The sequence below is a fragment of the Otolemur garnettii genome, unplaced genomic scaffold, assembly GCF_000181295.1.
Source record: "Otolemur garnettii isolate 467f Iridium unplaced genomic scaffold, OtoGar3 scaffold00008, whole genome shotgun sequence".
In the NCBI taxonomy this organism is placed as follows: Eukaryota; Metazoa; Chordata; class Mammalia; order Primates; family Galagidae; genus Otolemur; species Otolemur garnettii.
Genome location: NW_003852403.1, coordinates 37,440,995 through 37,459,212, shown reverse-complemented (window position 1 = coordinate 37,459,212; position 18,218 = coordinate 37,440,995). Strand labels below are relative to the sequence as shown.

Sequence of the window (18,218 nt, the reverse complement as noted above, 5' to 3'; positions counted from 1 at the left end):
TTTTTTTTTTTTGACATTTATTTCTTTTTAAATTATGAATAAGTGGGTTTGAGCTGAAGTACAGGAACCTGTGTTTTAACCTGTATTAAAGTCTACGCATAACTTTGATAGTCTGACACATCTGGGAGCCACTTCAGTTTAGTCATGTGGTTTGCCCCTCCCAACACATTTATTTCCTAACAGGTAGTCATTTAATCTCTGATATTATTTATTTCTTGTGATAAAAACTCCCTCCCACGTTTCTAGAAGGGTCATTTTCATTAGGAGTTAGATGCAATGCTGTGTTTCTATAGAATTTTCCATGACTGGGATAATTTCTTCAGACAGATTTTTATGCTACTTAGGTTTGACATTGAGTTCAAATCTGGGTTTGAATCTTCCCTAAACATTACCTTCTTTACCTTCTTCGTGTGTAAATGGGTATATTGTTATCTATCTTAAAAGATTATATCAAGAATGAAAAGGGATGGCGCCTGTGGCTCAAAGGAGTAGGGCACTGGCCCCGTATGCCAGAGGTGGCGGTTCAAACCCAGCCCCAGCCAAAAACTGCAAAAAAAAAAAAAGAAGAGTAAAATAAAAAATAAACTTTCCTGGCTGAAAAGATTTTTGACTGCTTTCAAATAACCTTTTCTTACAGTTCTCTCACCCTATCAGCTTGTTCTCAGTCTTGTGTCTGTAGATCTCTAGTTAGAAGTATGGATATGATAGAAGGCTCCTAGATACACATTTTAGGATTGTCAGTGCCCGAAATCAGTTGTGATTTGGTTTCCTCATCAGCACACATCTTTACCTCTGGCTTTTTCTTTGGGCAAATAGTATGATATCTCTTAGGGAGATAGATAAGCCTACATTTCTGGAAATTCAGCTTTACTCCCTAAGAGTTTCCACTGATAACCTGAACCCAAAGCAGAACAAATGATGTGTAGGAAGAGCTTAAAGGTAAAAGAAAAAAGCCTGCTTGGAGTATATAGAGACAAAAATGGAGAACCAAAGAGACTATTTACTGTCCCTTTCCTGTCCAAGGGGAGAGACAGGTAACTGGAGAGCATTGTCCTTAGGAGAGGGTCATTAAGTGCAAGGCCAGATAGACAGCTCAGAACTTGAAAATAATCTCATAGCACTATAATTTAATTTGATTTGGCTATTTAGATGTAGATTTGTCTTGTTTTACTTAAAACAAATTTGATCTGTTCTGTAGTATTAGTCTACAAGCTGCACTTACCTTTAGGCTAAGAATCTAAGAAGAGTTTTTAGGTGATATTTTCCTGCAAGCTTGAGTGAATTGTGGTAAAATAGTTACTTTTTTCTTCACTTAGTTTGCATAGCTATTTTCAAAATGTTTTTGAACCTAAAATCATAAAAATACTACTTTGAGTTAAGTTTCTTTCATGTGAGTTCTTTTCGAAAGATAATTTTAGTACTTTAGACACATTTTTATGTATGTATGCATGCATTTAGACAGAATCTCACTCTGTTGCCCTGGGTAGAGTGTGATGCGTGGTAGCTCACAGCAACTCAAACTCTTGGACTTGAGAAATCCTTCTCCCTTAACCTCCCAAGTAGCTGGGACTTCAGGCGCCCACTATGATGCCTGACTAATTTTTGTATTTTTAGTAGAGATGGGATCTCTTGCTCAGGCTGGTCTCAAATTCCTGAGCTCAACCAAGCCACCTGCCTTGGCCTCCCAGCGTGCTAGGATTACAAGGGTGAACCCCCATGCCCAGCCCACATTTTCATTTTTAAAAAATGTATCTAGGCTCGGTGCCTGTGGCTCAAGTGGCTAAGGTGCTAGCCACATACACCTAAGGTGGCGGGTTCGAATCCAGCCCGGGCCGGCCTAACAACAATGCTGGCTGCAATCAAAAACTAACCAGGCGTTGTGGCAGGCGCCTGTGGTCCCAGCTACTTGGGAGGCTGAGGCAGGAGACTCGCTTGAGCCCAGGAGTTGGAGGTTGCTGTGAGCTGTGATGCCACGGCATTCTACCCAGGGGGACAGCTTGAGGCTCTGTCTCAAAAAAAAAAAAAGTATCTAATGTTTGCAACTTGTCATAAATGTTAAAGATAGCCATAAAATAATTGAAATTACATTTACTTTTTTATTTTTTGGGAAAGTGAATCTGTTTATAGATTGAGTTGTTAATTTTAGCCTTCCTCTGGATGGATCTCTATTCATTTGACAGTAAAGGTGGGGTGGAAGGCAGAGGGCAAAAACTCAGTTGATTCTCCTTTTGAATTTACGTTTTTAGTTCTTTTGAGAGAAGTCAATTTTTAGTAGTGGGGCATACACATTATAGAATACTAGGGAAAAGGATACAGTTTAATTAATTATTTATATTAAATAATGCTGCTGAGTCATTCTTAATGAAAACAGTATATGTTATTAGAACTATCTGTAACTTTAATTCATCTCACCAATCCACAGCAGGAAGCAAATGATATGGTGCTAGTTTTGTAAAGTAATTTTATGTATCATCTTGTTCTGTGTTTTTATTTTTAGGACCGGAGTAGGCCCTATGACACTTTTAACTTGCACTCCTTGGAGAACTCCTTAATGGATATGATAAGGACTGATCATGAGCCTCTGAAAGGTAAACACTACCCTCCCAGTGGCCCACCAATGAGTTTCGCTGATATAATGTGGAGGAATCATTTTGCAGGTTAGGAACATTCATGTGTCCATTCCTTGCTTGGTGTTTTAAGCAAAAATCAGCTTTTTGATAATTGTGATTTTTTTTGCTTTTTTATGTTTGTTTGTTTTTGTTTTGCTTCTGTAAAGCATTGTGGAATGTATTTAAAGTTGATTTTTTTTTTTTAACCTGGGTTCAGCTACTTATAATTATCAAGGCTGATTGCTTTAATCAGTAATGTCTGGCAGAAGCATGCTTTGGGTAGCTGAGGTCATGGTTATAGCATGAGACCAGAAGCCACGTTTTCTGGGCTTTGTTTATTTTATGATCCTTATCTGAACCTGGATAATTAATTTAAGTCCAGTTATAATGTAAGAAACTATGAGATTTAGTAAGCCTACATCCAAAGACTACAGAAACTTCATATAAAAGGGTTGTGTTTTTTTAAGCTACAATCACTTTCCTAGTATTGGAAGTAGCACCACACAGGCTTAAGAGGAGCCAATGACCCTGTCATTCTCTGAGACTAAAACACAAGGAAAATGTCTTAAAGTATGTAAATGTCTTGGTTGAAATACAAGACAAAAACGCCAAGGTCGGCAGTATTAGAATGTCCTATTTTTAGAGCCTACATAAATTCAGAATAGGTGTTGATATTTCATTCTTAATTATAGATAGTTCTTTTTATGGGTTATGGGTTAGTTCTTTTTACCGCAGTGTTTGGGAACACTATGGTATTTTAAAATGCCCTAATACAAATTAACTGTGGAAATGCCCGGTATACTTGGGTTAGGATTTAAATATTTGAAAACTGTGAAGAGTTAGTCACAGGATGCCTGTCTTGTTTGGGCTTTTATATCTTTCAGAGTTGTGGGGAATTCTCTCATTCTTTCTAGGTCCTAATATAGAGTATGACTGACTATGAACACCTGATACTTGTTTCCTCAAGTCAGATCAGAAACCCCTTTCATCATTTTCTTGTCACACTCATGATTTTCTACTGCTTTCTTCATTTTCCAGTGAAAAGACAGTAGTTAGTAGGCTGTGAAGAAAATATAGGATTTCAAGAAAGCTCAATTTTTAAGGCCTTCAGAAGTAGGGAAAAAAGTCTTATTTATTCATTGTTATATTTGGTCACTGTTACCACACCTTTTTTCAGTTAAAAGATTAGGTACATGCTAATTTAAAACATATTTCACTTGGAGGTGAGAAGGATGTTTTAAAATAACCCAACACTATTCACAGACTATGAATGTGTTTTTAGTATCTTCTAAGGCTGTATTTGTCTTCCTTCCCTGTCACAGATAGCTGTAAGCCTCTCCTAATTATTCTAAAATATTCAGCCCCTGTTCTTTATGTATACCTGTTTTATCTTGGTCTTCATTCTTTTCTTCTTGCAATAAAAGATTATGAAAAGGTCTTAGATTAGGATCTATAAAGTAATTTTCCAGAATTTTGAATGTTGGTAACAGGAGCAATTGTGTCTTATTGAGAGTACCTGTAGTACTGGCAAAATACAAGAAAGGTACCTCACTTTGAAGTATTGTAAATATCCTGTACATTTGTGACAGGCCTTTTTTATTGCATGTCTTACTACCTCTGTGTAGAGTTCTCCACTATACTTGTAAATATGAGGTATCATCTACATAAGCCTGCTATACTATATTTAAAATATGTCTTAATTAATTGGGAGGCATTTACTATATACTTTCTTTTTTCTTTTTTTTTTTTTTTGAGACAGAGTCTCACTCTGTTGCCCAGGCTGGAGTGCCATGGTATTAGCCTAGCTCACAGCAACCTCAAACTATGGGTTCAGGTGATCCTCCTGCCTCAGCCTCCCATGTAGCTGGTACGATAAGTACCTGCCAAACCCCCTGGCTAGCTTTTTCTATTTTTAGTAGAGATAGGGGGTCTTACTCTTGCTCAGGTTGGTCTTGAATTCCTGAGCTCAAGGGAGCCTCCTGCCTCAGCCTTCTAAGAATGCTTAGAATTATAGGCATAAGCCTCAGTGCCTGGCTCAATATGTACTTTCCTGTAGCTTCAGTATGGTTGCTACTTCATAGTTCATCATAATACTCACAGACATTTCCTATGAATATGCATGTATTACTACATCATTTTTCTCTGGATTGACTGTTTCCTGCTGCTTCTTTCCAGCTGGGAGACTACTTAGCTCTGTCTGATTTATGACACCCTGTGTTTGATCCTTATTGCCTCTACTAACAATTATGATACTTGCATTTTTTAATGGTTTCTAGCATTCAAAAAAATTATTCCAAGTAATTTTTGACTTTAAAAAATGAAGAAAATTATAAGGACAAAAAGATAATTAAAAAATAAAAGAAAAATTGTGATAGTATGTTTTTTATTTTTCTATTTCCCATGTAATAAGCATTATCCGTGTTTCTATCTGATCTTTATAATTTATGGTAGGCCTTGGATTTAGACTCAGAATGTTTCCAGTTTTTCCTCCATTATAAGTAATGCTGTGATGAGTGAGTTCTTACATATAGCTTTTCTTTAAAGTAAATTCATACTGAGAGTCTTTGGGGTAAAAGATGTAAACATTTAGGTGGATTGAGTTGGAATTTAGGAATTTTTTTCCTTTGTTTTTTTAAGACAAGTTTTGCTCTGTTGCCTAGGCCAGAGTGCAGTGGTGCCATCAGAGCTCACTGTGGCCTCAAACTCCTGGACTCAAGCCATCCTCCTACTTCAACTTCTGGAGTAGCCGGAACTGCAGGCACACATTACCATTCCTGTCTAATTTTTCTTTTCTTCTGTAGAGACAATGTCTTTCTTTCTTTTTTTTTTTTAAGACAGAGCCTCAAGCTGTCACCCTGGGTAGAGTGCTATGGCATCACATCTCATAGCAACTCCCAACTCCTGGGCACTTGCCTCCACCTCCCAAGCAGCTGGGACTACAGGCACCTACCACAATGCCCAGCTACTTTTTTTTGGTTGCAGCCATTGTTGTTTGGTGGACCTGGGCTGGATTCGAACCCGCCAGCTCAGGTGTATGTGTCTGGCGTCTTAGCTGCTCAAGCCACAGGCGCCAAGCCAAGACAATGTCTTTCTATGCGCAGGCTGGGCTTGAACTCCTGGCCTCAAGCAATCCTCCCTCCTTGGCCTCCCAAAGTGCTAGGATTATAGGCATTGCCATTGCACCAGCCTGAATTTAGAGAAGGATGTTAGCTATCATGTAGCTTCTGTATGAGTTTATCCAGAAATACTTATATTGCATCCTGGGTTTTTTTCCCTTTTTTACCTTTAGTATCCTCTCCTCCCACTTGAATATAGGGAGATGCTGTTTTGAGGGTCTCAAAACTCGAATATAAAGTAATTTTTTTCATTTTGGTGTTTTTTCATAGAGCTAATTTTTTTTTTCAGGAGAAAACATATTCTTGCGCATTTCAGGAAATCTGGATAGTAAATAAAAGGACTAAAAGGAAAGTAAAAGAGTCACCTGAGACACACTACATAGGGGTGACAAAAGTTATTATTTTTATTAACATCCTTCCAGATATTTTATATACTCTGTACAGGAGACAGAGTTTCAACTCAGCTTTTCTCACTTGGTGGTCAGTCATATCTGGGTTTGAATTCTGGCTCTGCTTCTGGTTGGCTGTTGATCTGGTTGAACTAGCCTCTTGAAAGCCTCAGTGTCCTTACCATTAAAGTAAATCACCTACTACAGAGAGTGGGTGTGGAGGTCAAATTAAGTTTCTGGCACTAGAAACTTGTCAAAGTTTATCTTTCTTTTTTTTTGCTCGAGATGGTTGTGGTATGCCTTTTGGTTAGCCTCAGTAATAAATTAAACTTTCTCATATCTATATAACATTTATTTTTTCCCAACTAGACTACAGCTGATCATTGAAAACTTTAAGATGCAAGTAGTCAATTTTTTATTTTCTATAGATAAGTAGTGACTATTGAAGGATAAAGGTCCCATCCTTTTACAAAACCATCTAGAGGAGGAAGGAAAATAATCTTCCTAGTTTTGATTTCCAAAATTGTATATGTGAATGATATAAACATAATAAAATAGACCATCAAATTAAGGAAGACTAGAGCACCTCAGGATGTACTTAAAGTGAACATGGTGAAAATATATTCATAATGATACTTAATCTAGAGATGTATTCAGTAAGAAATCCCTTTTATTCAGATAGTCTCTTGAATCAAGGGAAAAAAAGGGATTAGTGGGAGAGATGACAGAATAGGAGATTCAGGTAATAATGAGATTTCTGTGCTAGTAAAGTAAATAAGCTTTAACAGTTTTCCAATCGTGTTTACACTTAAACTAGATCAACCTTGAAGACATTTGTAAGAAGTCTTAAAAGGTTTCTTGTCTCTTCCCTCATGTTAAAATAATAGAGAGGAAAAGTTGAATTGAGCTTTCTTTTTTCTTTTTTTGAGACAAAGTCTCATGCTGTCACCCTGGGTAGAGTGTGCCATGGCATCATCATAGCTCACAGCAACCTCCAACTCTTGGATTCAAGCAATCCTTTTGCCTCAGTTTTTCTATTTTTAGTAGAGCCAGGTTCTTGCTTTTGCTCAGACTGGTCTCAAACTCGTGAGCTCAAGCTATCCAACTGCCTCGGCCTCCCAGACTGCTAGGATTATAGGCGTGAGCCACCTCGCCTGGCTTAATTGAGCTTTCTTCACAGCACACTGAAGAATGTCTTCTGCAGAACCATTCAGCACATAGAACCCTTATTTAAATAAAAATTGGATTAATTTGTTATTTATTTTGCTTTTTAAAGATCTCAAACTACAGTTTTTGGTGTAACAGAATTATATTCTAATAATTTTCTGTTGTCTCTTACCACCTCTTGTGTATACTTTTCCTTTTGTTTGAGAGAATGCCTCAATGAGATAAGAACACAGGATTTTGAGGAGGGTGAAACACTAATGGAAAATGTTCATTTCTTTTTTCAGTACAGAAATCCTATGTTGGCAGAGATAGGAGTAAGGCCTGATGAGAGAAATTGTTGTCTGCTCTCATTTCTAGTGGACTGAAGGAAAATCCAATTCCTCTCATAACAATAAGGATTAAAGAGATTTCTGGTGTTAGGAGAGGTAGGATAAGAGGTAAAAAGATTAATCCTAAACCCTCATTCTAGCTAATTTTCTGCAGTACTAATGATGAAGGTTCACCTAGTTGCTAGGGGATCCTATGAAAATCCATGGTGATTAGGTTTGATTAAACACACTTGCCCTACTCTAGAAGAATAATAAGGAAATACCAACTACAGTTCATTAGGCAAAGTAGGTAATATTGGGAAGCAAGATCTCACCCCTGACGGGGGAAGAGTACTATATGGCAGACATCTTGATAAAAACAGGGGAGAGTCGCGTTTCCCTCATCCCATGCAAGCTCCCTCTTACAACAGAAGAGTACATCTGCCTATTTGCAGTGTAGTGTCTGATGAAATATTTAAATTTTCTCTTCCTCCACCATTCATGGAACTGAGATCTGAAAAATGAAAAGTGCAGGTGTCAGTTGAGAACTGTTATTGAATGCTTTGCTTTTCAAAAATATACTGAAAGAATCTGGGGAAAAACTTATTTTTTATTTTCTGATAACAGTACTATAAAACATTTAAATTGACAGAAACTTAGAAGGTATAAATTTCACCCTTTTGGTGTTTACAAAGGGATATAACCCTTCAGTGTTATAGTGGCATTTTTCTTTATCACATTTAAAAATAGTATTATAGAGCCTTTCACAAAACTGGCTCCCTTTTATGGAATTTTGAGATCTTCTGTCTTAGAAAAATGTGCTATCATTACATTTTGTTTACTTCTTTGTTCAGAAAAACATTCTTACTCTACCCTAGCTTGAATTATCACTCAGCTCTATTCTTGTGTTACTTCCTCTCAGCTCCTGTCAGTTTGTCTTGTATAAAAGTTAGCAAATTTCACAAACTGTTAGTGGCAAGTTCTGAGTTAGCAAGAAGTGATTGTTTTGTTCTATACATACTTTGGGGATGGAGACAGTAAGTAGAAATTGAGTAATTTGTATAGGTGCCTCTCATTAATTTGTTTGATCCTGTAAATATAGATTTTAATCACCAGAGAATTTTAAAAAGCCAAGATTATGCCTGGATACTACCTTTAGAAATTCTAATTTAATTGTTCTGTAATACAGACTTAAATGAGGAAAGAAAGGCACAACGGATTTAATTGCTGATAATTATGTCCTACCAGTATATGAAGAAACTAATATTTAACCTCAGGTCTGAGCTCATGGCTTTTGTTTATTGGTTATCTGGAACATATTTAGAATATTATAGTACCAACATTTTATTTCCTTAAAAGAGATTTTTAAAATCAAGTTTGCCTACCAGTTTCTGAAACCTTATATTTTATACTATACTTTAAGAGATAGCTAGCTGACAAGAACAATTTAAAAATAGCAGACCATGGATAGGTGACAAAATGTCACACTGGCAGCAGCAGAATGCATTAACAAAAATCACCAAATGTTGCACACTTGATTCTATTTTCACAAGTGATTAAACAGTAGTATTTTCTGGACAAAAGGAGAAAAAATTAAAGGGACTTATCTGAATTTGGAATCAGTTTTTCTTTTGTTGTTTCATATTTTCTCTCTTCCAAAATTTCTAAATAACCATAAAACTTAAGACATACAATAGAATATGTCTAAATTGCTATTTTAGACATTACTACTACTCTAATTACTAAATTTCAATTTTAGAAAAGAAACTTTTATATGTACACACTTTTATGTGTGAGCTACTATGCCCAGCCATAAACGTTAATTTTTGAAGAGGTAAAGAAACTAGCCTTCTCCCCTCCTCCCACTTTTGGGAGACAGTCTCTTGTTCCATCACCAGGGTTAGAGTGTCATGACCTCAGCCTATCTCAAAGCAATGTCATTCATACTCCTTCCTGGGTTCAAGTGATCCTCCTTCCTAAGCCTCCTAAGTACCTGGGACTACAGGGGCCCACCACCATGCCTGGCTAATTTTTTCTATTTTCCATAGAGAAGGGGTCTTGTTCTTGCTCAAGCTGGTCTGGAACTTCTGAGCTCAAGTGATCCTCCACCTTGACTTCCCAGAGTGCTAGGATAATAGGCTTGAGCCATTGTGCTGGGCCAAGAAAGTAGCCTTAAAAACCCGTAAGTGAGGGCAGCGCCTGTGGCTCAGTGAGTAGGGCATCAGCCCTGTATACTGAGGGTGGTGGGTTCAAACCTGGCCCTGGCCAAACTGCAACAAAAAAATAGCCAGGCATTGTGGTGGGCACCTGTAGTCCTAGGTACTCAGGAGGCTGAGGCATGAGAATCACCTAAGCCCAGGAGCTGGAGGTTGCTGTGAGCTATGACGCCTCAGCACTCTACTGAGGGTGACAAACTGATACTCTGTCTCAAAACAAACAAACAAACAAAAAAACCATAAGTGATTTTACTTAAAAAAAAATTACATTTAATTGGGGGAAAATTAGTTCATATTTAGATAATTGATTCCAGTGGTTATAGTATTGACTGTGAGTTGCATAAATTTTTTGCTGCTAACTTTCATCCAGAGATCTGCTGAAGTCAAAGTGTACAACAGAGGGCTGAGCAAGGTGGCTTACACTTACAACCCTAGCACTGTGGGAGACCAAAGTGGGTGGATCACTTAGCTCAGGAGTGCGAGACCAGCCTGAGCAATATCGAGACCCTGTCTGTTCTAAAAATAGAAACACTGAGGCCAGACAATCACTTGAGCCCAAGAGTTTGAGGTTGCTGTGAGCTTTGACATCATGGCACACTACCCACGGTAACAGAGTGAGACTTAATCTCTAAGAAAAAAAAGAGTCCAAGAGAATTAGGGAGAACAGCGGGAAAGTTAAAAAGCTTTTTGCTTATCAATTAGTGGTGTTTTCAATTTGCAAAACACTATCTAAGGCTCCTTTTTTGCTGCACCTTAAGAAAGATCAGGTTAGAAATAATCAATGTAGAGTGGAAAATAATAATTAGAAAACTACCAAGGTTTCTTTCCATTTCATCTTAAGAAGCTGAAAAGTTCTAAGACCTTATGGAAAGAGTAAAAAATGATCTATGTAGGTATGTTTTAACTTCTGGAGGATGAAGGAGAAACCCTTTGTGTTTTGGAGGATAAGTAGTTCCAGAAACATACAAAAACTATTCTTTGATATAATGACTGTAAGCTATGTAATTCTATCTTTAGCTTCTTGATTGAAGAGATCCTCTGTATTTGCTATTAAGTTATGACGGGCAGTGATTTGGAAATCTTGATGGGTTTTAAGTTGACTTTCCAGTGGCCAGCTATTTACTATTAAATCTGAATACCCCAGAATATGATGAAACCTGGTTTAGAGTAAATCACATCTAGTTTTCATGGATGTTAGTATTTGGTGGTAATGAGTACAAGTAAGGTCTTGATTATCTGTAAGTAATGTAAATAACGGAAGTGAGAACATTGATATAGCTAGTTGAAACCAAAATGTAAATTTTCTCTACTGAGTCAAAGCCTTATTTCGGTGATAAATTTTCCTATAATAGATTCTGATTCAAAGTGGTAGTTAGAGATAACACTTGCTACATCTGTTGTAGTAGACTGCAATTTTCAGGGACTCTGGAATGACTTAGGAACTGGAAAATAAAAGGCACACAAAGCAATTATATACATATATAAGTACATTAAATGTATCTTTAAACAATGGGATGTTTTTAAAATTCCTGAAGTTAGCTTCTAGTAAATATGAAAAAGTTTATGAAATACATAAAAAATAAAATAGATGATTCTATTATTTAGATGATTCTTTACTAATTTTTTTTTCTTTTTGAGACAGAGTCTCAACTCTGTAACCCTGGGTAGAGTGCCACGGCATCACAGCTAACTGTAACCTCAAACTCTTGGGCTTGAATGTTTCTCTTGCCTAAGTCTCCCTTGTAGCTGGGACTATAGGCACCCACCATGATGCCCAGGTAGTTTTTCTTTCTTTCTTCCTTTTTTTTTTTTTTTTTAAGATAGTCTCACTATGTTGCTAATAGTAAAGTACTATGACATCACAGCTCACAGCAACCTCAAACTCTTGGGCTTAAGCAATTCTCTTGCCTCAGCTTCCCAAGTAGCTAGGGTTACAGGCGCCTGCCACAACATCTGGCTATTTTGTTGTTGGTGGTGTTACTGTTGTTCAGCAGGCCCAGGATGGGTTTGAACCCACAAGTCCTGATGTATATGACTGGTGCCCTCACCACTGAGCTATAGGCACTGAGCCCCAGATAGCTTTTCTATTCTTAGTCTTGCTGTTGCTCAGGCTGTTCTCAAACTCTTGAGCTAAAGGGATCTGCCTGCCTTGGCCTCTCATTGTGCTAGGATTACAGGTGTGAGCCACTACTTACTAATATTTTTTCTATAGAAAACATACTATATTCTAACAAAGAATTTACTATATTATAAATGCTAGCAAAATAGTCTACATAAAAATAGAGAGATATGCAATTATCTTTCTCCTAATAAGGAGGTTTGAGCCAGGCACTGTAGCACGTGCCTGTAGTCCCAGCTACTCAGGAGACTGAGACAGGAGGATCACTTGATTCCTGGAGTTCTGGGCTATAGTGTGCTATGCCAATCGGGTGTCTGCACTAAGGTCAGCATAAATATGGTGACCTCCTGGGAGCAGGGGGCCACCAGGTTGCCTAAGGAGGGGTGGACCAGCCCAAGTCGGAAATGGAGCAGGTCAAAGCTCCCGTGCTGATCAGTAGCGGGATTACTCTTGTGAATAGTGACTGCACTCCAGCCTGGGCAAAATAGTGAGAACCTGTCTCTAAAAAAAAAATAATAAATAAAGAGGCTTGAAATAATAAAAGCCAAAATTTTTATTGAAAGCCCTATAATGGGCTTCATGATAAAATTAGTACAATTAGTACAATTTTATTGGAATTCATCAATTTTTGATGATTTTTCCATTTTTTTTCTTTTTTTGAGACAGAGTCTCACTTTGTCACCCTTGGTAGAGTGCTGTAGCATCACAACTCACAGCAACCTTCAGCTCTGGGCTTAGGTGATTCTGTTGCCTCAGCCTCCCGAGTAGCTGGGACTACAGGCGCCTGCCATAGCACCTGGCTGTTTTTGTTGTTGTTGCAGTTTGGCCATGACCAGGTTTGAACCCGCCACTCTTGGTATATGAGGCTAGCATCCTACTCGCTGAGCCACAGGCACAGCCCAATTTTTTCCATTCTTAAATATACATACACATTCCCCAATACATGTGATATTGCATAGTTGAGGTTTTTGTTTTTTCCCCTACCTCTTAGTAGGAAATGACCTTTCATAAATTATTGTGACCTAAGGATCTTTAAGCAATTAGGATGAGCCAGGTGTGGTAGCTTACACCTGTAATCTTAGCAATCTGGGAGGCCAAGGTCATTGGATTGCCTGAGCTCACAGGTTCCAGACCAGCCTGAGCAAGAGCAAGACCCAGTCTCTAAAAAATAGCTGACTACTGTGGTGGATGCCTATAGTCCCAGTTACTTGAGAGGCTGAGACAAGAAAATCACTTGAGCCCAAGAGTTTGAGGTTGCTGTGAGCTATGACACCATGCCACTCTATTGAGGGCAACAGAGTAAGACTCTGTCTAAAAAAAAAAAAAGAGGATGGTCTTGTCTAGGCAAAAACTCGATTTTTCTAGGAATTCATGACTCCTGTTTTATATTTGAGGCAAATGCTCTGTTTGGTCCCTATGATGCTTTTCTTTGGGTCAAAAGAAGTTGATGATATACCTGAAGTCTCCCAACAGTTTAATGGGGACTGACCCTTTTGCAATTACATATAAAACTGTATTTGTTATAAAATTATATGTAAACTATATTTGTTGTAAAAGTTAATCACTTTTACCATGTCTCCAGATTTCTCTGTACTGTCTTCCCCTCAATATAACTTCTAGTAAATATGAATGAAAATATCAACAATAAATGTTGACATTATTTAAACAATCTAAATGAAATCAAATCAAATCAGCATTCTTTCTGAAAATTTCATGACAACCTTTGACATAATTTGGCATGAAAACTTTGCAGAGCCAAATTTACAGATATTAGCTTTCCATAAAAGCATTGTTTAAATAATTATTTGGGCCAGGCACAGTGGCTCATGCCTATAATCCTAGGCCAAGGCAGGTGGATTATTTGAGCTCAGGAGTTTGAGACCAGCCTGAGCAAGAGCGAGACCACATCTCTACTAAAAATAGAAGAACTGAGGCAATAGAATCACTTGAGCCCAAGAGTTGGAGGTTGCTGTGAGCTACGGATGCCATGGCACTCTACCCAGGGTGACAGCTTGAGACTGTCTCAAATAATAATAATAAATAAATAAAATAAAAACATATGCATAAATAAAATAATTATTTCAGCTCGGCTCTTATGGCTCAAGTGGCTAAGGCGCCAGCCACATAAACCTGAGCTGGCAGGTTCAAATCCAGCCCAAGCCTGCCAAACAACAATGATGGCTGCAACCAAAAAATAGCCAGGTGTTGTGGCAGGCACCTGTAGTCCCAACTACTTGGAAGAATCGCTTGAGCCCAGGAGTTTGAGGTTGCTGTAAGCTGTGATGCCACAGCACTCTACCCAGGACAACAGCTTGAGGCTCTGTCTCAAAAAAAAATTATTATTATTATTTTGTTGAAGGAATGGCAGGGAAACTTACTAAGTATGTCTTTTCCCACATAAGACTCTGTTTAACTTTTCTTTTGATACATGTATTCCCATTCCAAATAACTAATGAAAAACATACCAAATTTCCGCATTTTCTACCTTTACCCTGGAGGCCAGTAGTTGAAGTATCTGATTCTGTCTTGTCATTTAACAGACTAGGGGTTGGCAAACTTTGTGCAAGGCTAAAGAGTAAATATTTTAGGCTTTACAGGCTACAGGATCTCTGTTGCATATTATTATTTATTTTTGGTTTGGTTTGTTTATAACCCTTTAATAGTGTAGAAGTGATTCTTAGTTTAGAGGCATATGAAAATAGAAAGTCAGCCAAGGTGGGCAGAAGTTTGCAACTCCTTTTATAAAGACTTAAGGATGAAGGTCTGGAGATGAGCATTATGTCCAACGTCATGTAACTAGTTAGTGGTAGGGGCAGCTACAAGAACCCTAGATTTTTAGGCCAGTCAGTTTTTTCTACTATATGTGTTATTCAAATTTCACCATCTTCTGGTTGCCATTCTGATGATTATGTTGCATTTTTTGAGCCACTATGAAACCTCTCTTTTTATTTTCTCTGAGCTTCAAGTTTATATATGTCTTTAAATTTATTTTTTTGCTGCTTGAATTTGAAGGGGCAGTATGAATGGTTGTTTAAATAAAATGCTTAATTTAGGGAGTTGGCATGTTTAATTTGGAATGTGGGAGATGTGTTCGATATCAGACTATTATAATGGAAGCTTCTTTTTTGTTTTGTTTTACGTATTTGTTTTTGAGACTTTGGCTTTAAGAGTTTTCGTGTGTATGTTTTATGACTTGATTTAAGTACTGTTGTAACTGCTTTGGCATTGTTGTAATCTTTTCTAGCTTTTTGTAATGTTCATATACTTGAAATGATTACATTAAGCATTCTTTGTGCTTAAAATTATTTTATTTTTTTAGGGCGCATGGGAATAAATTTCCATCATCCAGGAACAGATAATATTATGGCACTTAACAGTAAGTTTCATATGAAATATTCTATAAAATTAACAGTCAAGTTTGTAGCATGTGGTTTCTATTTTCTTAATTGTTTGTTACATTTTATCCTTCCACTGAACTCAGTAAAGACTGTCATTCTATACTAGTGGATCTCAAAGTGTGGTGCCTGGACCAGCACACTCAGCATTGCTTGGGAACTAAAAATGCAAAATCTCAGGTATCACAGTAAGCCTACTGAATCAGAAACTTTAAGGATGGAGCCCAGGAGTTTGCATATTAACAATCCTGTCTGTGATTCTGATGCAGGTTGAAGTTTGAGAATTGTTAGTCTATACCAGGGTTGGCAAACTATACCCCTCCTGTTTTATTGGAACTTAGCCACACTCGTTCATTTATAGATTGTCTAAGGCTATTTTTTTGGTACAGAGGCAGAGCCCACAAAGTCTATACTATTTGTTGCTTAACCCTTTACAGAAATGTTTGCCAACTCCTCTTCTATCCCATTGGGATGGGGGAACAAGGAGAAGTTAAGGGAGAGATGGAGTAGGGTTAAGAATGTAATGAACAAATCAACTTATTTATACATAACTCAGAATTTTCTTACTGTGGTTAATGGTCAATAGGTTTTTCAAGCTTGACATCCAGGGGTCTCCTATTAGTGAAATTTGTATAATATGGGTGTCAACGCTTGGCAGGTTAGAAACAGTTGTCATAGTCATTGAATCATGTTTGAAAGCATCAGAAAGTTACTGTATTAACCCTAGAAGAAATATCTGGCTGTATCACCTCTTCTTTCTAGTGTCTGTGGATCAAATAGCTTTGCAGAAGAACAATGTCTGGATGGATATTGTCTCTTGTCAGAAGGGCTTATTGAATCTCTCAAGGTTTAAATTTTCTCCTCTAGCAAATGAATGATATGGGATTATACCCTCTTGTACTCCCATATAATTCAGACTACCTCTTGACATATAGGGGAGACATACTAGGTAAATCTAGAGTTGTGTATAATATTGTATTCCTTTCCCTCTTGCTTGAGTATGTTAAAATGCCATAGGGATGCTTAGCACAGATTTTAAGTTATCTCTAAAATACGTATTTCATATTTCCTTAGTTCTCACTTTGGTAGCCTGTCTACAAAAAGCGCTGCTGAGAGCTACTGGCAATGCTTGATGATACTAAGCCACTCTATGCATATTTTTTTTCTAGATAGCTAGTACCTAGCTTTGAGGGTCTTGGAGGCGATAAAAATTCCAAAGTATCTACTTCTAATTTCTAAAAGAAAGGTCATGTTACACCTAAGATTATGCTACTTCTAATTTTTTTTTAATAGTGGGATGAGAATAAATAAACCTGCTTAGATGGGCATGGTAGCTCTTTCTGTGATTCCAACACTTTGGGAAGCCAAGGAGGAAAGATCTCTTGAGCTCAGGAGCTCAAGATCATCTTTGGTAACAGTGAGACCCCCGTTCCTACAAAAAATAAAATTAGCCAAGTATGGTGGCACACACCTGCAGTCCCAGCTTCTTAGAAGGTCGAGGCAAGAGGGTCACTTGAGTTTGGGAGTTGGAGGTTGCAGTGAGCTGTGTTGATGCCCCTGCACTCTAATCTAGGCAGTAGTAACTCTGTCTCAGTAAAAATAAATATGCTTAACTTGCTGAGCTTCAACAAAAACTAATTGTGTTAAATGATAAGGTTTCCAGTTGAATGTAAAAACAGAAGTTTGCTGTGTATCCACCTGAAGGAATGAGTGTGTATCTGAGAAGACCTAATTTGACATGATGTGTATCCGCTTCTGCAAAAGGGAGATCTAATTTTTTATTTTCTGTGTAAAAAATGAAACTAAGAAGGCATTTTTCTTTCTAAAAAGTTTTCATTCTCTTTGATTTTATTCTCTGCTTTCATTTTATTTTATTTATTTATATTTATTTATTTTAGACAGAGTCTTAATCTGTTGCCCTGGGTAGAGTGCTGTGCTGTCATAGCTCACAGAAACCTTCAACTCTTGGGCTCAGGCCATCCTCTTGCTTCAGTTTTTCTATTTTTAGTGGAGACAGGTGTTGCTTTTGCTCAGGTTGGTCTTGAACTCATGAGCTCAAGCAGTCTACCTGCCTTGGCCTCCCAGAGTGTTAGGATTACAGGTGTGAGCCACCACACCCAGCCCTTAAATTTTACTTTTGATAGATAACATAATAATTGTGTATATTTATGGAGTACAATGTGATATTTGATATATTCATATTATAGAATGATTAAGCTGATCAATATATGCATCCTGTCATATACATACCATTTTTTTTGGTCAGCCAGATTTTTCTAACACTAATAGTAGCATGTGTATTTGTTTTTGTTTTGTTTTTAAAATTCCAAATGTAGAGTTGGTTTAACAGTTGTGAGTTTATATAGGATTAATGCCTGACTTGGTGATTTTCCCTCTGTTATGTTGATCCTTAGAAAAGGATCCTAGAGGCCGGCGGGGTGGCTCACACCTGTAATCCTAGCACTTGGGGAGGCCAAGACAGGTGGATTACCTGAGCTCACAGGTTTGAGACCACCTTAAGCCAGAGCAAGACTTAGTCTCTGGGCATTGTGGTGGGTGCCTGTAGTCCCAGCTACTTGGGAGTCTGAGGCAAAAGAATCACTTAAGCCCAAGAGTTTGAGGTTGCTATGAGCTGTGATGCCCCAGCATGCTACAAAATGAGACTCTGTCTCAAAAAAAAAAAAAAAAGAAAAGAAAAAAGAGAAAACAGAGACAACAGATAAGTATCAGAAAACAGAGATAGTAGTGTGGCTTAAGGGATAGTGTCATTCAGCTCCAGGGAAGGTATCTTCCAAGTAGGCTGGAAGGTCTATATTATATGAAGATGCAGCAGTGAATTAGCAGTTTTTTTTTTTTTTGAGACAGAGCCTCAAGCTATCCCCCTGGGTAGAGTGCTGTG

The 18,218-nt window shown here is 37.7% G+C and overlaps 1 protein-coding gene across 3 annotated transcripts in view; it reads left to right on the top strand.

The window, feature by feature from the left end:
- Nucleotides 1-18,218, top strand: part of CPEB3 (cytoplasmic polyadenylation element binding protein 3) — a 187,718-nt gene that overhangs the window by 41,793 nt on the left and 127,707 nt on the right. For 2 of the 3 annotated variants that reach the window (XM_012801395.2, XM_023509502.1), the window contains exons 3-4: nucleotides 2,498-2,657; nucleotides 15,244-15,300. In XM_012801395.2, coding sequence (XP_012656849.2) covers nucleotides 2,498-2,657; nucleotides 15,244-15,300 — 217 coding nt within the window. The remainder of the gene's footprint in view (nucleotides 1-2,497; nucleotides 2,658-15,243; nucleotides 15,301-18,218) is intronic. The other variant, XM_023509504.1, reaches the window with a different exon arrangement.